This window comes from Crinia signifera, chromosome 7, assembly GCF_055691185.1.
Source record: "Crinia signifera chromosome 7, ASM5569118v1, whole genome shotgun sequence".
In the NCBI taxonomy this organism is placed as follows: Eukaryota; Metazoa; Chordata; class Amphibia; order Anura; family Myobatrachidae; genus Crinia; species Crinia signifera.
The window spans coordinates 126,460,063-126,486,180 of record NC_139223.1 but is presented as its reverse complement, the minus strand read 5'-3'; the positions used below and the strand labels follow the sequence as shown (position 1 = coordinate 126,486,180).

The 26,118-nt window shown below is 47.4% G+C and overlaps 1 protein-coding gene across 1 annotated transcript in view; it reads left to right on the top strand.

Moving 5' to 3' along the window:
* The first annotated feature begins 12,479 nt into the window (after nt 1-12,479).
* The window catches only part of NHEJ1 (non-homologous end joining factor 1), a 174,452-nt gene continuing 160,813 nt past the window's right edge, over nt 12,480-26,118 (top strand). Inside the window, exons 1-2 of the mRNA XM_083153736.1 lie at nt 12,480-12,506; nt 18,147-18,344. Of these exons, the coding sequence (XP_083009862.1) occupies nt 18,159-18,344 (186 nt within the window). The 5' untranslated portion in view covers nt 12,480-12,506; nt 18,147-18,158. The remainder of the gene's footprint in view (nt 12,507-18,146; nt 18,345-26,118) is intronic.

Below are 26,118 nucleotides of genomic sequence, written 5' to 3'. Positions count from 1 at the left end.
TCTATCTCTAACCTCTAATCTCTATTTCTAACCTCTATCTCCAATCTCTATCTCTAACCTCTATCTCTAACCTCTATCTCTAACCTCTATCTCTATCTCTGACCTCTATCTCTGACCTCTATCTCTAACCTCTATCTCTAATCTCTATCTCTAACCTCTATCTCTAACCTCTATCTCTATCTCTAACCTCTATCTCTAACCTCTATCTCTAACCTCTATCTCTATCTCTAACCTCTATCACCTATCCCCTATCTCCTATCTCTACCTCTATCTCTAACCATCTATCTCCTATCTCTATCTCTATCTCTCTCTATATCACCTATCACCTATCCCCTATCCTCTATCACCTATCCCCTATCACTCCCTATCATCTATCCCCTATCTCCTATCCCTATCCTCTATCACCTATCCTCTATCCTCTATCACCTATCACCTATCCTCTATCACCTATCCTCTATCCTCTATCACCTATCACCTATCCCCTATCACCTATCCCCTATCCTCTATCCCCTATCACCTATCCCCTATCCTCTATCCCATATCCCCTATCCTCTATCACCTATCCTCTATCACCTATCCCCTATCACCTATCCCCTATCCTCTATCCCCTATCACCTATCACCTATCCCCTATCCCCTATCCCCTATCATCTATCACCTATCCTCTATCCCCTATCACCTATCCCCTATCATCTATCCCCTATCACCTTTCCCCTATCCTCTATCACCTATCCCCTATCACCTATCTCCTATCCCCTATCACCTATCCCCTATCATCTATCCCCTATCACCTATCCCCTGCACCTGCAGCACTGCCGCTTACCACCTCTGAGTGTCCAGCGGCGTAACTATAGCACCGCAGCCCCCGGGGGGGGGGGGGGGGGCGCTGTGCATGTGGGGGCGCAGGGGGCTGCGGTGCTATAGTTACACCCCCCCCCAATCCCCCGCAGACTTACCAATCTCGCTGGTCCCGGCGGCTCCGTTCTCTGAAACTGTCTGCTGTATGGGGGCGGCCATTTTGTGGTGGTCCTCAGCAGAAGAAGAACGGAGCCGCCGGACCAGCGCGATATATAAGGCTGCAGGGGATTGGGGGGGGGGGTTTGCATGGGCAGCGGGGGGGCGCCCAAAACTTAGTTACGCCACTGTGAGTGTCCCACAATAAGAGGAGGCAAGTGGCAGTGATGCGGGTGCAGGAGACGTATCTCATTAAGAAAAGAGCTGCATGTGGCTCAAGGGCCCTCGGATTGGCCAGTCCTGCACTAGAGGACAAAAAGAGGATGGTGTGGAATTATAAGTTCCCACCAGATGGCGCTGTCACACTCAAATAAATTTTTCTCCCTAATACACTTAAAATTGCTTTTGTGCTTGTGATTTTTTAATAATCATACACCATGGTATACATAATAAAATAGAAAATGCGCATTTTACATTTAAATTTTACACTCAAATATAACAAACAAGACAAACAACATTTAACATATAATGGGCTAGACACAGGCTGGCTATGAGGCTTTAGGCTGCATAATGCTTCATGAGACAATAATTGCTGTGAGCAAATAGTTACCAGTCCACACAGAATGGTCCCACTTGTGTCTCAGGGAAAAAGTTCCAGGTCCTATATCCGAGCAAGAACTGCCAAGTGTATTGCAGTGGATGTCCACTCCCTTTGTTGGAGGGGTTCTGCTCCAGGTACTGGTACCGTCCCTTAATAGACTGTCCAATCCCAATTGGGATATTTGTAATCCGCAGTGGTATCGACTGGCAATGGTCTGGGCAGAGCAGGCTCCAGAACGCGTTTCTCGCCCTCTATTTTGTATCAGCGGCTTCCTCAGCTGGATGCTCTGCCTCCCTCTCTGCTGCTTTTTATACACAGTGTGTTCGCGGGCTTCCGCGACTTCCGCATTCGCGTGTCGCGCCTCGCTTTCATCCATCATATCATATTTTCGCGGGTCTCTGTGACTTCCGCATTCAGCGTCTCGCGCCTCGTTTCCACCGGGACTTCCTGTATGTCATCTTCCGCATTCTGCGGTTCATAGCACCATCTCAGTTGTTTCCCTGATCAACGTGACTTCCGCCTTTCGCGGGTCACACCCTGTTTTGGGAACCATTATGGCGGCCATCTCCTTTGATAACCTCCGCATTTTGCGGGTCACATCTCATCCTTTTATTTATCACACAGACATGTGACAGGGTTTATTTGCATATATCATAGCGGCCATTCCGTTGTTGTTACAACCATTAGTGGTCTCCTTGGAAACGGTATTCCTACATATACATTGCCCGGTGGCCATTTTCTTGGTTGGTTATTAATATACTATTAGCCTTCATTGAAGTATATCTCCCTTATAAGCTCTCCCCGACACCATTTTATCGGTTTGATAGTATGTTAGCAGCCAATACTTTATATTATAGGGATCCTTTTTATATTTCAATATAGCGATATAAACCAATTTCTACCGCACACATAAGCAATTTTTATTTTAATTATGAACACATTAATTTGCATCTCATTCATTGAATTTATACATGTATTATTTCAGCCTCTTTTGCCTCTTTTCTAGCCGCTCAGCCCAAAACCTATTTGCTCATTTATTGTCTCATGCCTTCATACCAGGCCTCATGTCTAGCCTTACGACAGATAATTCATATCATACATCATATTAATATCAATATTTTTTTTAAAAAACATATAAAAAAAGGAAAGGATGAAAAATGAATAATGAAAAATAAGTAAAAATAATAATAATAATAATAATAATAATAGAAAAATAAAAAATACTAATAATAAAAATAAATATAAATATAGAAATAAAATAATAATAATAATAATAATAATAATAAATACATAGTACATATAGCAATGATATCGTAATTGTTGCTATGGCAACCTTATCATCCCTGGTACTTTCAATAATACTAGTGATAGCCAATGATGTCAGTAACATATGTGTGTTTAGTTAATCTTACTAGTTGGTCATAAGTCCACATTTATTTATGTTATATTACATCCCACATGTCCTCACTCATTACTAACACATTGTTGTTAACACATCATTATCGTTCCTGGTCTTCTTAACGATACCTAATTACATCCAATTATATCGAATGATATTAATGACCTCAGGGAATCTTATTATATTATTCTATTATTTATAGTAGAAGATCGAATTCTACCCCACATGTCATTACATCATTCTGTTATCATTAATTTATTACATTACTTTTCCTAAGGACCGGACCCCAACAGTGTCACCCATTAAGGGGAATGGGAAACTGGAGCTCTAGGGCTAGGGTGGAGACACGGCTAGGATACTCTCCCCATGTCCTCCACACCTAGTAAGGCATCAACAGGGAATGAAAAAAGAGGAAAAAACAAAAGAAAAGAAAAGAAAAGGCCCCCTGTCTGATAAGATACAGATCATAATATGAAAACAGGGCCCCATCTCTATTTGTTATTATATACCATTCATCTCTATTGTATCGTTCAGGCCATGCAGGGTTAAGGTTCTTGCACTAGAGGATATTGTAAAAGATATCGCTCAGAAAAGGCTATGTGTACAATCAATATCGTTAACGACTCGTCTGCTGAACGTGTAGGTTAACTTGGCTATATCATCAACGATCCAAATGTTCAGAGGGTCCAAGTGACGTCACTGAATGATATCACTTACCGATATAGTTCGGTGTTTACACTCAAATTGGCCACCTACTGCCATGGCCGATATCGTTAACTTTATCAGCTGTGGCCAGGATCACCTAATGTGTATGGAACTCACTATGGGTGTTTGTTGCCAAGTGAATGAAAGTGACAAAGTCTATTTTATATAAAAAAAAAAGTTTATGTTAAGTTCTATAATGTGACTTAAAGAGTCAATGTCAGCGTTTCACAAACTTTATAAAATCACGCTACAGTATCTGAATTTTTTTCATGGCACTCCTAGTTTATAAGGGTACTTGTTTCCTAGCACGGCGCCCATCTCGTTGATTGTATGCCTTAAGTTTAAGGCACTTAAGGCATACAATCAACGAGATGGACCCGATTTTCTGTCAATCACCAGCTAATTTGCCGGTGAAAGACAAAATCGGGTTGATCACGTCCAGCGCGGCCCCTAATAAGGGGCTGCGATGCGACCGATGCGATCAATGTGATTTTCCCATAGGGAACAATGTTTACGTATATTTTATTGGAATAGCCAAAAATATTGACAACAAATCAGCCAGTACAAGACATTAATATGAAGAAAGCAACAAAAACATACAGATTAATAACTGGTCCTCATACAATAGTCTGACCGATGTGGCTATTAGTTTTCAAAAAAGATTTTTTTTAGGAGTTATAATAAAGAGAAAAAAAGAAAGAGGAAAGAAAATAAAATAAAGAAAAAATAAAGAAATAAATAAAGAAAGAAAGAGAAAAAAAAAAGGTTAGAGGAAGGAGTACGGGGAAGAGGGATGGACAGACACTTTACGCGGTTAAACAAATCCAGGAGTGAGTCCAGCTCACTCCAGACCAGGTAATTGCCTTTGATGCAAATTGTACCAGCAGTCCCAGACAAGGTGAAATTTTTTGACCTAGTTATTTAAAAGGTCTGTGATATACTCCATAGAGGCAAGATACCACATCTTGTTATTCAACGCATTTAAAGAAATGGGCCTCCAGTTGCTTCCATCGAGACGCTATAAGAAGTTTTGCTGCATTGAATAGTTGAAGGCAAAGTGAATTCTGGGCTTTAGATAAAGAATCAACAGGTTTACTCAGGAGGATATTCAGAGGGGTTTTAGGAATAGATTGGCCAGTTACCCTCGAAGCCACCTGTGTGACCTCATCCCAAAATTTGGAAATTACAGGGCAGTCCCACCAAATGTGGTAGTAGGTGCCAATGTGTCCACATTGCCTCCAACAAAAATCAGAGGAGCCCGGAAAAAGCTTAGATATCTTATCAGGAGTCATATACCACCGGCAGTAAACTTTATTACAGTTCACTTTACAGGAGTCCCTAAAAGTAAAAGTAAAGGGAGCGTGGCCTAAGTAAGCACAAAACAATTAACTTTAGTTGAAATATAGAACAGAAAGGGAGATCAATTAAATACGATTCAAGGCGATCCACTCGGTATTATGGTGCGCCATAGTATAAACTCAGAACTATAGAAATGCAAGAAAATCGGAGTTCCAGAGTCCTCTCCCTCCCTGCATGCGAAATCAAGCGTCCACACGAGAGGAGGATAAACCATCAGTCACAGAAAACAACATAATAAAGGCTATAAGTAAACACATTCCCAACTAAGGATTAGTACTGTCGGTTTCTTCTATAATCTTGTCAAGTAGGCAGAGTAGCGCAATTTGAGGAGGAAGCTTCATCGTCAAGCTGGAGTAGCTGAAGTTTACGGAGCAGGCTCTTCCCTTCAGCAACATTATGTACTGATTCCTGACGACCATTAACCTCCACTATGAGGCGAAACGGGAAGCCCCATTTGTATTTGAAAGCATTGTCTCTGAGAGACTTAGTAATATCCCGCAATTCTCTTCTCCGCATTAGAGTGTTGGGAGACAAATCTTGGAAAATCTGTAATGAGCTGTCTTCAAAGCGGATGTGAGAGGAAGAGCGACTAGCTTGGGTAATTTGGTCCTTCACCTGGAATGAAAGGAACCTCAGGATCACATCGCTGGGGGGAGCATCATCCTTGGGCTTAAGCCTCAGGGCACGGTGTGCCCTTTCAATCTGAATCTGATTTTCTCCCAGCGTAGGAACCAGCGAAATGAAGAGGCGTTTGAGGTATGCCTCCAAGGCTTTAGTAGAGACCGACTCCGGGATATTCCGTATCCGCAGGTTATTCCGTCTTTCTCTGTTCTCGAGATCCTCAGTCTTCTCCTTAAGGAACTCCAACTCCCGGTGAAGGAAGTCTATGTCGTGAGTTGCATCGGAAAGTCCCTTAGACATAGAGTCGACCTTCTCCTCCATCTTGGAAGTGCGTTTAGACAAAACAGCAAGTTCTTTGCGGAGGTCAGCAGAAAGTTGCTGAAGATTAGAGGTTAAAGTTTTGGTGAAGTCCTCAAACATGGCTTGAATGTCGCTTTTAGTAGCAAAGGTGTCACCAGCTGTAGGAGACATAGTAGATGGATGACCTGGGGAGGAGGAAGGGGATTGAGCCATCAGGGTTGGGTCCGGACGGACAAGAAGTGGACGTATGCTCTGTTGGGACTATTTTCTACCTCCTCTAGCGCTGTACTTGCTCATAGTGAGATAAGCGAAATAGGTCAAAGAACCGAGTCCATAACAATAAATAGCTGATTGTAAACCGGGTGGACAGCTAGCTATTAACTTTACATCTCCCGGGTTTCTCTATGCAGGAGTTTATGCACACAGAATAAGGAAGCCGCTATCATGTACACCAGTCTAAACAGTAATAATTGTGCACTCACAGAGATGTCCGTTTCCAAGGAATTGCTTCAAATTTAAGCATACACAGGAAGGGGGACTTCCGCAAACTGCAGACATTTGTGGAGGATGTATGTAGTCTCTCCTCTCAATGTAAGCACATCCAGCCAGATAAGACTATTTCTCGACGATAGCTCAATCGAAACGTAAATTGAATTGCTGCACATGAGCCGTAGGTACAGAGTCCACCAATCAAATGAGATGTTATTTAACTTTCTAACAACTAGTAGGAATCTGAGTAAATAAGTCACCTATTTAGTTAGCATTGATGCCCAGTAGGCTGTGATTGACACGCCCAGTAGGTGGTGATGGACACGCCCCTCCAATGGTGCACTCCCTAAGGAAATGGGCTGCGCATGCCTATGCTCACCACCTATTCTTCTCTACCTCTATGGGAGTCGTGGACCCCCACAACAACATGTAAGTTGGGATTTCGACTTTTAGACTCCTGACAGTGGGGATTCCAATATCAAAGAAAAGACTATTGGAATTCCGACTGTTGGCGGGTCATCCAGCACCCCTTCTGTTTGTCCATATATTTTATGATTGGCAGCCACCAGCACTTGTTTTGCCTATTACATTAAACAAATTTGAATTGGCCTGGACCACAAACCCGAGATACCCCTGTAAATGTCCTGAGGCAAGGGCGTAACTACCATTGGTGCAGGGGGTGCAGCTGCTATGGGGCCCAGAGCTGAGGGTGGCCCACTTTGCCTGTCAAAGTATCATATACTGTACACATTTTTCAGCATTAGGTGATAAATAGGGGCCCTTACAAACTTTTGCTATGGGGCCCACATGTATCTAGTTACGCCACTGTCCTGAGGCACCCCACTGAGCCACGGCCACACAGTTTGGGAACCGTTGGTCTATTTATAGAAGTACTAAAGACCCATTTTCCTGCTTTTTTTAGCTGAAGAAATTGCTACAAGTTACCCATTAAAAACTGATGGGTAGATGTATGAAGCAGTGATAAGGGAGGAGAAGTGATAAAGTGCCTGGTACTTAATCACTGGCCAATCAGTTACTGGCTGTTCCTTTTTAAACCCAGCCTGTAACTTAACAGTCAGGAGCTGATTGGCAGGTGATAAAGTACCAGACACTTTATCACTTCTCCTACCTTATCACTGCTTCATACATCTACCCCTGAATCTGTAGAGTTGATTTATCTTTAGAAGTTTCTTCTTAAAACCAACAATAAGAGAGTAATTTGAACCAGTATCACCGATGTGAGTGATAGATAATGAATATACTGTAGCCATGGACATGAAAGCTGAAGAGCTCTATTATGTGCGCTTACTCCTTTAAAAAATGTATTCTTTAAGACCGTAACCGGCCTGCACACTGTAAACTCACCATCGACTATAAAGCTGTCCTTCAGTCCACCTAAACCGACTACAGTGTGCAGGGTCTCCCACTTTTTAACTGCCGGTCTCCTCCAGTACATGGGGCTCCTTCACTACTGCTTTTTATGCACATGCGATAGTCATTTTCATGGAGTCCCATTTGAAGTACCTAAGTGGATGAACTAGCAGCCACACGAATAGCCGAAACGGTCAGGACTTCTATGTCCCCACAGTTATCCAAGCATCACCAGCAGGACACCTGCAAATAGGGGTGAGTCCCTGAGTAGCGCCATGTGGAATCCAGTTGAGAACTTTCTCCACAGCAGCTGCACCCTGGACAGGTGGGGGGCACCACAGAGTTGGTGCCAGTGGCTCTCAAACTCAGTCCTCAGGTGCACTAATTATTGACTGACACATTTTAAAAGATACACAGGTGGAGCCAGTGGTGCAAGTAGAAATTTTTTCTTGGTGGTACTGATAGGCTCCAACAAAAAATGGCCGTGGCCATGTTTCATGAGGGGGCGTGGTTACACAAAGCTAGAGGAGTGACTAAGGCCCTTATTCTAATCTATGCGGTACGGCCCGCGTGCGGCCGTACCGCCGATGTTTTGACACTGCACATGCGCAGAGGTCAATCTGCGCATGTGCAGCCCCCTTCGCCGCAGACGGATTTCGTCCGCCGCAAAGGGGGCGTATAGGGGCGTGAGGGGCTTCATGCCCTCATTTCCCTATGTGTACGCCCCGCGTTTCATGGGCGTTCCCATGCAAACGCGGGGCGTATGCATGGTAATGAGGGCATGACGCAACTCATGGGGGCGGAAAGCTGACGTCGCCGGATGTCAGCTCTCAGCCCCCATACAAGCTACCACACGGACGATTGTCCGTGTGGTCTCAGCTTGCGGGAGCTGCTGGGGCGTGCGGACCTGCCTTCGATGGTCGACGACCATCGAATGCAGGGGGCAGCTCCCACCATGGTGGAGGCGTACGCCTCCACCATTTTTATGCGGATCGCCAGCCGTCCGTGTACGGACGGCCGTGGCGATCCGTCTCGTGGGCGGGGCTTGGTTTGTGCGGCCGGGGCACCGTGTGCGGCTCCGGCCGCACCAACCAGAATAAGGGCCTAAATGACAATAGTAGCATGGCATCAGGAGGATTCGGCATAAAAAGCCGGCGTTCGAGATCCCGGCGTTCAAAATCCCGACGCCGGAATCCCGAACGCCAAAATCCCGACAAGGGGCGGACGTGGATCGCCCCCCCTTGCGGGCTCGCTGCGGGCCCGGTGCCTCGCTATGCTCAGCACACTAATTTATTCTCCCTCTGAGGGTGTCGTGGACACCCACAGGGGGGAGAAAGTGTCGGGATTTCGGCGTTCGGGATTCCCGCGTCGGGATTTTGAACGCCGGGATCCCGACCGCCGGGATTTAAACTGCATCCCCATCAGGACACAGGGAATGATAAACAGGGAATGAGTGGGGGTGGGTTAGCTCTTGCTTGGGGGAGAGCCGGGCAGCTTGTGCTTACAATTGTGGAGCCTGCTCTTCATGGTGTTGGCGCCGCTGATGCCTGTCAGTGTGACAGGCTCAATCAGCAGTAGCCAGTAGCTGCATACAGCACCAATCATAACGCTGGGTGCGCAGGCTGCGGATGCATTATATTTAGACTTAAAATAAAACTAGAATTGACAATGGGTCAGGGGGTAAGTGGTACTGCGTACCTGCAACATATTTCTTACAGGTACTCCGTACCACGCCGTACCCCCTTACTTGCAACACTGGGTGGAGCTAATTATTTCACTTGATTCTGTGAGGAGACCTGCAAAACATGCACTGTGTGGGTTCCTGAGGACCGACTTTAAGAACCTGTGGTCTATGCTATGCATTTATCCCTGCAAAAACCAAAAGGAATTAAAAGGTAGGTTTAACCCCATGAGTGGTGGGTTTGTCCTGCCCAGCAAAACCCACCACAGAGCATAAGCTCCCTCCCACCCACTTGTTCGGGCACCTCCTTCATCTCTGCTCTGCCGCTGCCCCAGCTGTCAGTCACAACAGTGACCACAGACGGCAGGCTCGGGGATGTTCGGGGCGGCTCAGGAGGACTAGGGCGCCTGATTTCCTGAGCGTTCCGAGTCCCCCCGTCCTGCTGAGCCTGCCACCTGCTCCCTGCAAATAATAGGGGCAGGGGAGCTCCGGCGTATGATCGCCAGAGCAGAGAGGTGACAGGAGGGGAGGGGAAAGGAGGTGGGGGGTGCCTGGACAGGTGATGCACCAGTGGTGCACAGCTGCAGGCACCACTGACACACACCTTGATATTAGTGGTATGCCCAGATATGTTCCGGGACAGCCCGCTGCAGCTGAGCCCGGAAAATTTCTGGGCATACCACTCAAGTTAATAAAAAAAAAACAGGAGCCTCACACGAAATTCAGGAGAGTAGGCAACTCTGAAATCATAGGTGTTCAGGGTTATATTATTTATAATAATAAGGGATATTTTGGCAAATAAAATTATTAATATTATTATCTTATTTTTATTATGTCCAGCATGTATGGACAGCGATGACCGCTGTCATCGTTGGGGGGAAAGCCGTTCAGTGCATACATACTAAGCTGCTTTCCCCCTGCTCTGCACTGTCAGCGGTGGGGCGACGGCTATGCATAGCGCAGTGTTATGCAAAGCCATCTTCAAAGCCCCTCCTCTGCTGGTAATACCAGCAGATGAGCGGCTTTCCTGGCGATGATGCGGGAGCGCGCATCACTGCTCATCTCCAGGTTGTACACACTCGCGGCTTTGAGCTGAAAGCCGCTCAAACTGGGTGTTTTTAGCTGCTTTCAACTCAAAATTTCCCAGTGTGTATGGGCCTTTACAAATAAGTGAATACATGTGGTTATGGGGCATATTTATTAATGGGAGAATGGGTTTACCTTAGAGATAGTGCACATTGTTAAGGGGTATACACACGGAGCAAATTTGTGCTATTTTCCAAGCAATCTGACTAGATTGCTTAGAAAGTAAGCACAGATCTCTCCGTGTGTATGCTCCGAGAGATTAAATATCTCTTGCTAACTAAGTCAGTGCATGCAGTCACAATCTAGTCAGATTGCTTAGCAAATGACTGCAAATCTCTCTGTGTGTACAGAATGAGAGATACTGATCACAATCTCTCATTCTGAACCATTACCCTGACTTTTTTTGCTTAAGCAAAATCGCTCTGCAAAATCACTTAGCACAAATCTCTGCATGTGTATGTGCTCCCCATGGGAGATCTTGACACCAGCAAAATTGCTTAGCAAAATTGCATAGCACAGATCTCTACGTGTGTATGCCCCTTAACTTTGTTGGAAATTAACACACTTAATAAATCTGGTGCCCGAGCCCAAAGCTTGGCGATCGCACGCGGATTACTTTACATGTAGCGAGCCTCTCGAGGGGCTACGGAATACATGTAAGGTAATCCGCGTAATCTCGCCACGCTTCGGGCTCGGTGGTTCGCTGCGCTCGCCACACTATATAAAATCAACTCCACACTGACGTGGATAGTGGGGGTATGAAAAGGTCGGAGGATGCGTTCTGCTGCGCTTACCACGCTTCGGGGTGACGTGGAGAGTGGTGCTGTTTTAGGTGTTTTACCATATGAACTACTGAGATCTCATCTCATCTGCGATGTGATTTCACTCAGGGTGCAGTGAATAAATTAACTAAATTAACTACTGAGATCGTATCGCACACATCGCAAGGCACAAAAAGCCATGTGATGCGATGTGCGATGCGATTTCACTATGCAGAATATCCCACTAAGCAAATAGCTTATGCCCCTTTCAGACCGCACTTAAAAAACGGTATTTTGCAGATTTTAAAGGATCATTTTCTTTGTACGGTGTCTGGAATATACTGAATCCATACTTATGACTAGTCTGCTGGGCTGGGATTTCTCAGCAGTGTCCGGTAATATACCGTTTAAGAGATGCGGTGTGAAAGGGGTTTTACCTGGCAGACCCGTTTTTGGTAACGTTTTCAAATACAGGGTCAAAAGCTGCCCATACACGGTCTGTTTAACAGATCCGTTCAGGACTTAAATAGTACACATCGCATCGAATGCCTTGTGCACGCAGTGTGCATGCGATGCGATGAACAGCTAGTACAAAAAGTATGTGCAGCACATACTTTTTGTACCGTAAGATGAGATGCGCGGCAGCTAAAGCCAGTTATGCGGTCTGTAAGCAGCATTAGTGGGCGCCCTGCTAGGAAACAAGTACCAATCTGGTTATAAATTACACAACAATCTTTGGTAATATTGATAAATATCACCCTACATTACAGTAAAGTGCTGCTCAATACTGAAAGAAATCTACATTTCTTATATTGTGAAGAATAGCACATTATTTAGTTCAATTTATAAACGTATTTTAATTTGTACACTCTGTATATTTTAGCGGTATATAACCATATAAGGTGTCTAGTGTTTCAAAAGTTAATTCTAACAGAATAAAAGCTGTGATAATTTATATTATGTATGTTTTTATGAAATCCTATGATATATCATAGAAAGGAAAGTACTGTTCTAAATCTAAATACGCTTTGCTAATATATTCCAAACCTTGGACTACAATGCCAATATGAGCCGCCAGATGGCGCCATTACTACAGCGGCGATGTTCTCTCCCAGAACTAACTTTTGTATAGCGCTGTTTCCGGGCGGACGGTTATAGTTACTGGACTGGTTGGCAGCAGGTAGGGAAGTGTATATGGTGGGAAAGCTAGAGTTACGGCGTGTACATGGTGACCTGAGTCTAGCATTTGAACTTTGTTAGCGTGTGAATATAACAGCACTGATGCATTTTAAATTCTAAATTTGAAAATCGTGTACAACATTATAACATTACTCTGGAAGCTTTGTGCCTAGACTCACCTGTTTTTGCAAAATGGTATATTTAATTAAAGCAACACTACATCAGGGGACTAAGTAAAAACCGGACCCGGATAAGACACCGGAACGCCGGCCCAGACATCAAACTCTGCATTCCGGAGCTTATAGTGTCTGGTCCTAGGGGTGTCCCATGCGGGTGGTGTCTTGTCCGGGGGGATGCCTGTGATTGCTCACACCAGGGACATGGGGAAGGGGAGATTACAGCCTCCCCGTGTGGTCTGGAACGTTCCAGTTTTTATTACACCCCCGGACCATGCGGTGAGGCTGTATTCTCCCCCCTCTCCTCTCCCAGGTGACAGGTGCGAGAGCAGCCCCATCAGATGGAGCACCCCCGGACAGGACACCCCCGCACCGGATACTACAAGCTCCGGAATGCAGAGTTTGATGTCCAGTCCGGCATTCCGGTGTCTTATCCGATTCCGGATTTTACCCATACCCCTACATCAGTCATTCATATCAGGCCCTGCTGCCACAATGGAGTTTACAATCTATTCTGTATGACGTGGTGCACACAAGTATGGGGCCGATTTAGAAGCCCATTTCTCAAATGAACATTTGATGGGACTAATGGGCCCTACACACATAGTGATGTGTGCAGGGCTACCTAGCTATGCTAGGTCGGGCTGTGCTGCGCCGCTATCGCATAGCACACAGAGCTGACAGCCCACACACAGAGCGAGCTGTCAGCTCTGTGTGCTGAGCGAGCAGACAGCGCCAGTGTTCTCCGGTGGGAGAACCCTGCCGATATTGATGGACACTGTCCATCAATCTCGGCCAGCGATATAGTCCCCACACACACACCGATGTGAGGGCATTTTCTAAGCGACTTTGCCAAACTAAGCAAAATCGCTTAGAAAATGCCTTAATATCGGCATGTGTGTAGGCCGTATAAGTGAAAACCAGAATTGGGCTAGACCCATAATGCCAGACCTGACAGGCTCCATTCACCAAACTGCATTCCAGAGCTTGTTGCGTTTGGTAGAGAGTGAGACTAGATCCCCTTCAGTTTTGATGACAGGATGTGATGTTCGGTGAGGGCAGAAGTTGTTAGATGCCCTAATGTTTTGTATTGTGGGCTTTTGTATTGTTTTGAAGTGGGCTTTGACAACAGGCCCTCTTCCCTCCTGTTGTCAAAGCCCACTTCTCTTCACATGTCACTCACAGCTCTCCTTTACTCCAACACTCAGTGACCATCTTCGTCTGCATACTCCTCTCCATCATTGGCCTCAAGCCTCTAGTTGTATGTTGATTGAGTCCTCACTACTTATATCCAAGCTGTAATGTGTATTGATCTGTGGCGCTCTTTATTTGTACTGTATTTTTGTTATTTATTCAATGTTATGCCAAGTTTTGTTTCCCTGTATTGTTCCTTTGTACGGCGCTGCGAAACACTTGTGGCGCCTTATAAATAAAATTATAATAATAATAATAATATTTTATCTGTAGTTCACGCACGCTTCGGGTACGGTGGCTCGCTCCACTCGCCACAGATTTGTATTCTCCCTCCAGGTATACATGAACCCAGTCTATGATGGGAAAATTGACAAAACTGAAGGGGATCTAGACACTACCGAGCACAGGTTCTCAAACTCTGTCCTCAGGACTCCCCACAGTGCATGTTTTGCAGGTCTACTCACAGAATCACAAGTGAAATAATTAGCTCCACCTGTAGATATTTTGAAATGTGTCAATGAGTAATGAATGCACCTGCCGGGTGACCTGGAAAACATGAGCTGTGTGGGGTGCTGGGGACCAAGCTTGAGCACCCCTGTCCTAGGGGAAAGCCACATACTGTAAGTGTAGGAAGGACATACAAAGGCCACAAAGTTGCTCATAACTTCAGGACTGTGAAGCAGCAATGCTAATCACTATACCACATGTGCTGCACACATGATTCCATTGCACGTATTTGCATGTTTGAAGCTGCAGAAGGTCTCACAACTAAGGGATCAATCCTATTACTTCCGAATCATTGCAGCAGCCGCCGTACTTTACTTCAAAAGTGCTCACTGCTCCGGGTGTGGTATAGGTGTCCGACAGTCATTATCCCGACTCGCCGGACCCAGACAGCATGGCGAGCGCAACAAAGCCCCTTGCGGGCACGGTGTCTCGCTACACTCGCCACCTATTCTATTTTCCCTCTATGGGGGTAGTGGACCCCCACGAGGGAAAATAGCCGATGGCCGTCGGGAACCCAGCTGTCGTTGTTTTGACAGTCGGGATCCCGACGTCGGGTGAATGTCTGTCGGGATCCCGTCCGGCACCCCACTGCTCCATAGGGTAGCAAGCAAATTTGAGCTGAAACCAGCCTGCAAAGAGTGTGAATGGCACCTCACACCCTTCACAATAAATAGGTTTGAAACCTGTGTAAAGCTGTGTACACATGCATCGATTTTTGGCTATTTTCGATTTTGCTTATAGAAGCAAAATCAAATCCACATCGAATGGTTTTTAGGACACTTTCCATCTGCCTTCGATTCCATGCACGCTCCTGTTTTCTCAAAATCGAACAGAAAAATCTACTGTGCAGCAAAAGAGATTCGATATCGAATACAAAAGTACAGATCTAATGCCAAATTGAATGGCAAGATCTAATAGAAAATATTGTACCCAATCATACAATCTCAACTGATTGTAAAATGGATTGTATGCAGATTGTGTGCAGATTGTGTGTCCAAAAACCACCAAGGACTGCCAGGAAGTTGAAGGGAAATTGGACACAATCATGAGCGCAATCGATCTTAAGATCGATCTTTCTGATGTATGGCCACCTTAACATCAAATCTAAAGCAAAACGAAGTGTGTGTACATAGCTTCTGATAGGGAATTGAACTAGAATGACACCAGCATGGACTTAAGGTGCGTACACATGGATAGATTTGTCCAGCGATTCAATCTCGTTAACGATTTCCTCTGAACTAATGATTGAGGTGACAAATGATGAACGATTGAGCAAACGATTACACATGAAAGATTGATCTTTAACGATGGTGGAGGGAGAGGGAGCCAGTCAATCAGCCTTACCAAATCATTCATCGTGCATACACATGAAACGATTGGTACACATCGTTAACGATTGGTCGCTGATCTTTCTGCATGCAGGAAAGATCAGCGACCTCTACCAACGACCGTCGGGTACGCGCATCGTTCGATATATCGTTCATACACACGGAACGATTTGAACGATTGGTCGTTTCAATCGATCGGAAATGCCCAGATCGTTGGCCAAATCTATCCGTATGTACGCACCTTTAGTTATAGCGCTTCATGACAGTTGCTGATTTAGACCCACTAGCAGCAGGGGGTGTGTCAAGCATTCTGATTGGGCAGTGTCAAGATGCGAGGAGGGAAAATGTTAGCAGGAAGCAACAGATTGAAGGGGGAAATATCTAAAGGCCCCCATGCACTGGGCCGATTTGTCCTAAGGACAAGTCGGACCAGTTTGCCCTTGAGCACCCCCTGGCAGCTCACTGGGAGGCTCACATGCGACTTGGCACTTGATGTGCCATTTTTAAATGCAATAAATGTCATGTAATCCCGGGGAGCTGCTGTGGCTGCAGGATGTGGGCAACGGGGCCCGGCCAGCTGGCGGAGGCGGGGGACGGGCAGGTGGTAGTGGTGGGCAGCGGGATCCGAGCAGCGGTGGCAGCTGGGAGCTTGTAGCGGCATATTGCCTGGCGGGAATGGGGTGCGGCTGCTGAATATTTTGAAATTACTGGCCAAACACTTGAGAGTTCTCTCAACCAATCAACGTCCCGCCAGTCTTTTCAATATATTCAGCAGCCGCATCCCGCCCCACCGCCCGGTAAAATGCACCCCACTGCCCACCCTATGGACTCCGCTGCCCGCCCCCCGCCGCACGGACCCCGCTTCTGGCTGCACATAGGTGTGACCGGGCATCGGACCGACGGCATCTCTCACACAGCCGATTTGGTCCGATTTCACAGCCCGATCCGTTAGAATCGGACCAAATCGGCTCAGTGTATGGGGGGCCTTAAATGATCAGTGTGAGCTGTGGTTTAAGCCTTCTTGACTTTTCTGGTGGTTTTAACCTCTTCATGTGTTGCGGTTTTAAAATCTTTCAAAATATATATTTATTAGTCCAATAGCATTCACCTGTTTCTCATAATAACAATAATCATGGAAACCTTAAAGTCTTATGAGCAGAGTCAGCTGAAATGTTCGATATGCATGAATTTCTAGTTATTACAGTGGGGGAAGAGTTTGCTTATTTTTACTACATGTGATAATATCTAAAGTGAGCTTGTGAGATCGCTTAAAAAAGACCTAAAATCTCCCCGTGTGTATGCCCCTTTAGTTATATGCAGATATTTATGACAAAATCTACAGGACCCTGCTGTTTGAGCCTTGCCAATATTTTCCAGTGCAGGTGTTCTTCTTGTTCCTACACACTATGGGAAAATCCCCTCAAACTGAGACTGTTGGGAGTTACAGTATGCTGCTATTTGCAGCCATTTGAGACTGAAATAGCCCAGGGCATGAAAATTACTGGGTCCTTTACAAAAGTGAAAGTATGCTCTCATAAACGTATGCTAGCAGCAGTGGCGTAAGTTTGTTCCAGTTGCCCAGAGGCAAGATATATATTGCCCCCCCCCCCCCCCCCCCCCACACACACACACACACACAACCCTATATAACCTTATATAAAATATATATGTCTGTTCAAAAATATAGATAGATAGAGATATAGATAACACATATATATTTCAGAACTCAGCCACAAAAGTTATATCGTTGGCTTTTAAATAACTGAATTAAACTTCCAGGGGGAGGAGAGGTGCCCCCTTGAGAGCAGGAGCCCGGCGGCAGATGTCTCCATTGCCTCCCAGAGTTCTGCCTCTGGCTAGCAGTAAATAATACGCCTATCTAGTTCTTGTTTGAATAGGGGTAGAGCAGACTACAAATTTCTAGAAGAGACTTGGGTACTTCATCATCTTTGCGGCCAGCGCTTATGCCAGTTACGTTAGCCACTTTCAGAATAGCATCATACAGTAGTTCACTCTCCACAACTTTACTAAAGGTAATAGATGGTTGCATGGACACGAGGGTGGCATGGACCCAGGGTGGTGCGCCGTACGCTACGTAAGTTCTGCAGCGTAAGCGGTGGCCGCAAAGATGAGGAAGTAACGAGAATTGTTATCCAAAGAATAAATATAACACATTGTTTTATTACCTTTCATGTAATATTTATATATTAGTGTTCTTTAAAAACTCATGCAGTTCCTCTTCCCTGACTGAGGTGTCGTAGTGGTGCTGTAGTGCTTCTAGCACAGTGTGGTCTGTATATTAGCGCTGATATGTAAACCAGACTTGTGCTGGAAACACCACAGCAGACAGCAACACCCCAGGCAGAATGAACACTATTATTTTGTCAGTACCGAAGTGAAAATTATGTTTTTAGATCTGTGTACCTATATCCCTAGATTTGTGAGAAAATGGCTCTCTCTGAAGATATGGACAGCTACCTACTAAAGCTTCCCTGGAAGTCACTACAAATTGGAAACTGCAGTTTCTTTGGTAAAGTGTATTTCACAGACACTAGTTACTGCTTGCTGCTGTCTGACCTCAGCAGTATGTGGTGTGAGGAGGCGGCAGCTGATGTCATACAGGAACGCTCCAAAGTAAGTAACTGGTACCGTATGTTCCATGTGATATGATTTTAGTGGCTGTTACTGGGGGATATCCCATAGAAGTGGTTGATACTAAAAGTACTGTCAAAATGTCTTGTGGTGGAATGACTGCACAATTTTAAAATGGAGAGTGATAAACAGCCAGCCAATCAGCTCCTACCTGCCAGGCTGGGTTTGAAAAATAACTGGTAGGAGCTGATTGGCTGGCTGTTTATTGCTCTCCATTTGATCACTTTTTGAAGCTTGATACATCTGGCCCCCTGTAAGATATGTAATGTGTAACCTATAAAAATTACTTTTTTTTATTGAGTTGTATTATTAAATTAATCACTCCTACTGAGTGGCCCTGGCTGTATCGACTGGAAATTGGACCAAGATTGGACCCTAAAGCTGAGTACACACTATACAATTATTTCCTTCATGCCATTTGGTGGACACTGGGACAGTGGGAAGAGGCGGAGCCATGGCGACGGGCACCAAGTAGCAAAAACTTCACTGGTGCAGCCCAAGCCCCTCCTTCCCCACACTCCGCCTTAGGTCAGTTTTTTCTTGGTGCCTTAGAGCACAGGCACGTTTTTGTGTAGCTTCTACAGAAATACTGCAGCTTTCAAACTTAATTTTTTTTTTTTAACTATTAGCGGCAAGCAAGCCGTGTACATGGTGCTCACCAGCTCTGGAGCTGGCTCGCCGCGAACTGCCACTGACCAGCCAAACCCTTCCCCGGCACAGAGGGGATGTGTGCCGAGGAACAGGTATGCCGCGGGTATGCCGCGCTCCCATATTCCCCCTCCTCCTCCCCACACAGCACACTGCGGTGTTGCGGCTGGGGGAGACCGCAGACCGAAGGTATCTGCGAGGCAGCACAGGACGGCACATGGTGGGGTGGGAGTCTATGCGCATGATGTCGCCAGGAGTTGGAGCGCTCCTGGTGGTTTCCTGGCAGCGGCACCCGGTCCCCTGTGAGGGAGACCAAGGCCACTATACCACCAGGGTAGTACAGTAGCGGTGGGGGCCGCCATTTTTTCATACCTTGGCTTGGTTCCAAGAAGGGGAGGGTTGTCCTCCTCCCTTCCTCCCCGCCCAGGTCCTGGCAGAGAGCCTCATTCTGAGTTCCCGCCGGGGGCCTGACAGTGTTCTGGTGCAGGCAGCAGCAGAGGGCACGCTGACAGCGGACACTGAGGCACCCTTCCTTTCCCAGTCTCCACAACCGGTCAGGTTGTAGCACTGACACTGCACCTCTAGGAGTTCAGTACAATGCAGTTACACACCTTTATATATATTCTGTGCTTATTCCTGCATTCTCTCTCTCTGTCACAGACCATGGGGGTGTGTGTTCACGCTGTACTGGGAAGGATTCTCGGGGTTCAGGCCCATCCCAGGTACGCCCCCCAGAACCGGACTGGGCACAGGCCCTTACGGCCGCCATGAGGGACCTTGCTGGACAGTTGGTCGTGTCTCGTAGCTCCCCTCAGCCCACTCAGGTTTTCCCTCAACACACTCAGGTGACCCTTCAACCTGATCAAGAGGCTCCTCCCCCTCAGGTGGCTGCACCTTCTACAGAGCCAGCTTGGGTTCAAGGCCTGTCCTCCTTGGTTCAGGGCCTCCTCTTCCCTTCAATCTTTACTGGGCGCTTCTGGTAACCGTAAGGCCCCTAGGATTCACACCCAGAAGGCAGACTCTTCAGAGTCAGGGTCCTCTTCTGAGGATGAGGTATAATCAGATGACTCTGGCCAGGAATCATTGTCACAGGATGACCCAGTCCAGGGTCGAGGCTTTGGTCAGGGCGGTCCGCTCATGCCTTAACATCCAGACACCAGACCAGCCCCCTGCTGAGGAGGACCCATCCTTTAAGCGCAAGGAGAAGGACCCGGCCATTTTCCCTTCTTCCAATCAGCTAGAGGGAGATTTGGCTAAAGCCTGGGCTTATCCTAATAAGAAGTTTACTATTTCTAAACGTATGTTCACTTCTTATCCCTTTCCACAGGAGAGCCGCAAGAATTGAGGAAGCCCACCACAGGTAGATTCTCATGTCGCACGCTTAGTAAAATCTACTACCCTGCCTATACCCACGGTGGTGGCTCTTTAGGACCCCACAGATCGGAAGATGGAGCATGTAATTAGGACTATCTTTTCACATGCGGGTATGCTGACTAGGCCGGCACTAGCTTCGGCTTGGGTGGTGAGGGCAGTTGGTAAGTGGGCAGATGCACTGACACAAATCATTTCTTCAGGCACCCGCAGATCAAAGTTACTACCTTTGATGGACCTCCACATACTTAGGTGAAGCGGCTTTGGACTCAGCTACCTTATCCTCTAGAATTTCAGCTTCTTCTGTGGCGGGCAGGCAAGTCCTATGGCTCCGCACATGGAACGCGGATGCAGAGTCCAAAAAGGCTCTGGAGGCCCTGCCTTTTTTGGAAGACATGCTTTTTGGCCAAGAGCTCGATAAGATTGTGACAATGGTAGCTACCTCCAAGACAGCTTTTCTGCCTTCAGCACCATCTAAGCCAAAGTTGTCCTTTCGCTCCTTTTGTCCACAAGGAAAGCCGTGGGGACAACCTTCGGGAAGAAGCCGTTCCCCCAGAAGAGAGTCGTCTGGCAAGAACCGACAAACCTGGTCTGGCAAGTGTCAGCCTCCTAAAGCACCTGAAAGGTCCACTCAATGACACAGGGTATTCTCAGGCCAGTCCCCTGCCGGTGGGTGCTCGTCTTCTGCACTTTGCCAACTGGTGGAGGGAGACGACATTGGATCGCTGGATTTTGAGCATAGTATCCGAAGCATATTATCTCTCCTTTGATAGGCGTCCTCCGACCTGATACTTCATCACGGGCCGCCCGGCCTGCCCTCACATGGCGGAAGCTCTCCCCGCCTTTCATTCAGACCCTCCTTCGGTCTCAGGTGATAGAACAGGTCCCCCCCCCCGAACAGAAGGGTCAGGGTTATTATTCCAACCTGTTCTTGGTCGGAAAGCCGGATGGCTCTTTCCGACCAACCCTGAACCTCAAGGATCTCAATGTGCACCTGAAGGTTCCTCGTTTCCGAATGGAATCCCTGAGGTCCATTCTACAAGCCTTGGAGCCGGGGAACTTCACGGTGTCCCTCGACATCCGGGATGCATACCTGCATATCCCAATCCGTCCGGATTTGCTTTGCAACCTAGGACCTTCCTGTCCAGTTTCGGGCCTTGCCTTTTGGCCTCTCCACGGCACCAAGGGTTTTCACCAAGGTCATGGCAGTGATGGCGGCAGTTCTTCGTCTCCACGGAATTCGGATTCTCCCTTACCTGGATGACCTCCTTATCCTCGGCCAGTCCCAGGATTTCCTTCTTCAGCATCTCAAGATCACTCTGGACCTGCTACAGGCTCACGGTTGGCTGGTGGGAGGGTTCCTGGGAGTGTGACTGGATTCCCGGGCCCAACGGGTTTATCTACCGGACGACAAGCTGCAGGCCTTACAGCTACTCCTGCGTCAATTTCTCAAGCACAACAGGGTCTCTCTTCATCTCTGCACAAAGATCTTGGTCTCGTGTTTCGAGATGGTGGAATTTGCTCAATTCCACTCTCATCCTCTACAACTCCAGATCCTGTGACACTGGAATCGGTCACCGCAGGCTCTGAAGACCCAGACAATAGTTCTCTCCAAGGAAGTTCGTCTTTCTCTCCTCTGGTGGCTCAAGCCTTGTCATCTTTCCATGTACTAACCATTTCTGGTCACCGATTGGATCATCCTAACAATGGATGCCAGCCTCAGAGGCTGGGGAGCAGTGATGGAGGATCAGTCCTTTCAAGGCCGTTGGTCGCTTCAGGAGTCGTAACTACTGATCAATGTCCTGGAGCTTAGGACAATCTATCGGGCCCTTCTTCAGGCCGCCCCACTTCTCTTAAGTTTCAAACAGCCAATGCCATGGCGGTGGCTTACATTAACCACCAGGGAGGAACCCGGAACAAGGCAGCCTTTCAGGAAGTACTAAACCGTCTTGAAAAAGTTCCCGTTGCCTAGGGAACGAAACACGTCAACGTCATATCCGCCCGAACGCCAACCCACTTCTGAGGTCACGATCTCGTGGTTACGGAGCCAGCATCACGGACTGATTATCTCTGCTCGTTTTGGAGCTTACCCCAGCATGCACAGCTGCCGGCACCATCAAGCCTGTCCCACGGCTCATTTATCTGCCGCTTCCCACCGGAGTAAAACTAAGGACGCCAGCACACCACGTGCAGCGGGTCCAGCCACTGTGCCATCGGGCTCCCCGCCCCTCCACAACCAACCATCAAGGAGGGTGAGCATAATTTAAGGAGACTCTGCGCTACCTGACCTCTACCATCTGGCGTTACATGCGCTAAACAGTCGATTCGCAGTGTGCTCCTAACAACAGCTAACAAAGTGCTTTGGCTTGTACCTCTCCCCATTCCTCTAACCCATTGCCCCCTGCTACTAAGTCTGGCTGATACTAACATCTCACTGACTTTTATTTTGCTCCTGAAATTATTCTTTACCATCTAACACGTGACCCATTTGGAGTTGGCTATTTTATATCATTTCATTCTATTGCCTCATCCACATATGAGAAGCCCAACTTGATATATGGTATCTGAATTTTTATCTGTGTATTTTTTATGTGTATGTAAACTTTTTAATGTGTTTTTTTCATATATAAAAATTTAACTGTATCACTTAAAAACGTGCCCAGGTGTCCTTTTGTTCAGTGTGGTTCGCAGGCTATTAACCTAGATTCAGCAGCGCAAGTGCAAAAACCAACCATTTCTGTAATCCTTCAGTGAGTCACAAGCAGACTCACTTGCCCTTGCTGCAGCTGAACCTAAAGTATAATTGAACATCTATTATTTAAATCCATATTGAAAATATAAATCATTCCATCAAGCGCCAGGCTCTGTGTACTGTAGAGGACTCTTAGGAGCCCCCTCTATACTCACAGAATTTTTTCTTTTCAGGAAGTATGCCCAATCCTCCGGTGGGCAGAACATCACCTTCTGGCGCTGTTGGCGCTATACATCCCAGGCGTAGAGAACTGAGAGGTGGATTTTCTAAGTCGCCAGGACATCCAGTCAGGCGAATGGGCACTCCACCCAGAGGTGTTTTGCTCAGTGACCTGTCGTTGGGGCAAGCCTCAGATCGACCTCTTGGCCTCCCAGTGGAACCACAAGTTGCCTTGTTATGGGTCCAGAACTCGGGATCCCCCCACGGTTTCTTCGTCGGCTCAAGCAGGAACAGGTGACGGTGGCTCCCAATTGGCCATGCAGGTAATGGTACGCCAATCTCCTACAGATGACAATGGAGCCTCAGTGGCGACTCCCACTTCGTCCAGACCTTCTGTCTCAGGGTCCCTGTCAGCATCCTGATCTAGCTCGCCTTGCTTTGATGGGCTGGCTTTTGAAAGCTAGGTCTTGATATCTGCTAGAAAGCCCTCTTCAGCAAGGATTTACTATAGAGTATGGAGGTCCTTTTTCCTCTGGTGTGAGGACCACAGAAAGAATTGGCTTTCCTTCAGTCAGGAATGGATTTGGGCCTTCAACATTCTACTTTAAAAGTTCAGGTTTCGGCCCTTTCGGTTTTGTTTCAAAGACATCTGGCAACACGCCTGGAGGTTCATACTTTCTTCCAGGGTGTAATGCATTTGGCTCCTCTGTTCCGCAGTCCGATAGTTCCCTGGGATTTACCCTTGGTCCTCAAGGCTCTACAGACTTCTCCTTGTGAGCCTTTGGATTCAGTGGATCTCCACTGACTTTCATGTAAAATATGTTTCCTCCTGGCAATTGCATCAGCTGGGCAGGTCTCTGATGTATCCGCCCTATCTTGCAAACCACCATTTTTGGCTTTCCACCCGGATCGGACAGTTCTCTGTACCAGGTTGGGTTATTTACCAAAGGTTGTCTCTCGGTTCCATGTTAACCAAGAGATTGTTGTCCCTTTGGTACTTGTTTCCTAGAACGGCGCCCACGATTTTGATCTTAGGCATCGCAAGTAAAAAAATCGCATGCGGCCAAAAAATCGCATGCAATGCGACCGACGCGATTACCGCGATTTTACATAGAGAACAATGTGAAATGGCCCAATTGACCCGATTTCACATAGGGAACAATGTTAAATGGCCCACAGACCCCAAATACCCACCCTGAAGTGTGAAATGGCCCCCCAATTGTAAACGCCACCCCACGATCAACGTCAACCCGAAGCGTGGCGAGGGGCGGCGGTAGGCGTCCTCCGACCTTTTCATACCCCCACTATCCACGTCGGCGTGGAGTTGAGAATAGAAAGTGTGGCGAGCGCAGCGAGCCACCGAGCCCGAAGCGTGGCGAGGGGATGCGGAACACGCTCCCAAAGCGTGGCGAGCGGACACGGATTACTTAACATGTATTCCGCGTCCCCTCGCGGGGCTCGCTGCGCTCCCCACGCTTTGGCCTCGTATTCCGCGTCCCCTCGCTTCGCTCACCACGCTTCGGGCTCGGTGGCTCGCTGCGCTCGCCACACTTTCTATTCTCAACTCCACGCCGACGTGGATAGTGGTGTTATGAAAAGGTCGGAGGACACGTACCGCCGTCCCTCGCGGGCTCGCTGCGCTCGCCACGCTTCGGGTTGACGTTGATCGTGGGGTGGCGTTAACAATTGGGGGGGCCATTTCACACTTCAGGGTGGCTATTTGGGGTCTGTGGGCCATTTAACATTGTTCCCTATGTAAAATCGGGTCAATTGGGCCATTTAACATTGTTCCCTATGTAAAATCGGTAATCGCGTCGGTCGCATCGCATGCGATTTTTTGGCCGCATGCGATGCGACCGACGCGATTTACATTTTACCATGCATTTCTATGTAAAATCGCGGCCATCGCATCGGTCGCATCGCATGCCATTATAATGGCATGCGATGTACATGCGATGCCCGCGATGGGCGCCGTTCTAGGAAACAAGTACCGTCCCTTCCTTCCAGGACCCCAGTGGTGGGCAGACCCTCAATGTGCTTCGGCTCTTCGCATTTACGTTGACAGGACCAAGGACGTTAGGAAGACAGAGGACTTATTCGTCCTTTACGATCATCACAAGCGCGGATGGCCTGCCTCCAAACAGTCCCTGCTAGATGGCTGCGGCTTACTGTTCAGTAGGCTTATCTCTTGGCTAAAAGGATGGTGCCACCTGGTCTTACGGCCCATTCTACTCGCTCGGTAGGCTCGTCGTGGACTGCTGCCTCCGGAGTCTCCGCAGAGCAGCTGTGCCACGCAGCCACATGGTCTTCCATGCACACCTTCATTCACCACTATCGGTTTGATACTTTCACCGAGGTCGACTCTGCCTTCAGCCATGGCGTCTTGTCTGCAGCTCAGGAGCGCTCCCTCCCGTGAGGCGACAGCTGTGGGACGTCCCACTGTCCACCAAATGGCATGAAGGAAATAAGGAGATTTTTGTCCTTACCTGGAAAATGCTTATTTCTGAATCCTTTGGTGGACACTGGGAGCCCGCCCTTACGCCCCTGATCAGCTGGAGGGTTGGTGTTAGGGGGAGCTTTTGTTTCACGTAGGTACAATTTTGCTCTCTCTATCTTTTTCCTCTCCTTTTCCTGTGCTCCTATTGTAGTCTAAACTGACCTAAGGCGGAGTGTGGGGAAGGAGGGGCCTGGGCTGCACCAGTGAAGTTTTTGTGCTACTTGGTGCCCGTCGCAATGGCTCCGCCCCTTTCCACTATCCCAGTGTCCACCAAACGATTCACAAATAAGGATTTTCCAGGTAAGGACAAAATTCCCCTTTTTCAGGCC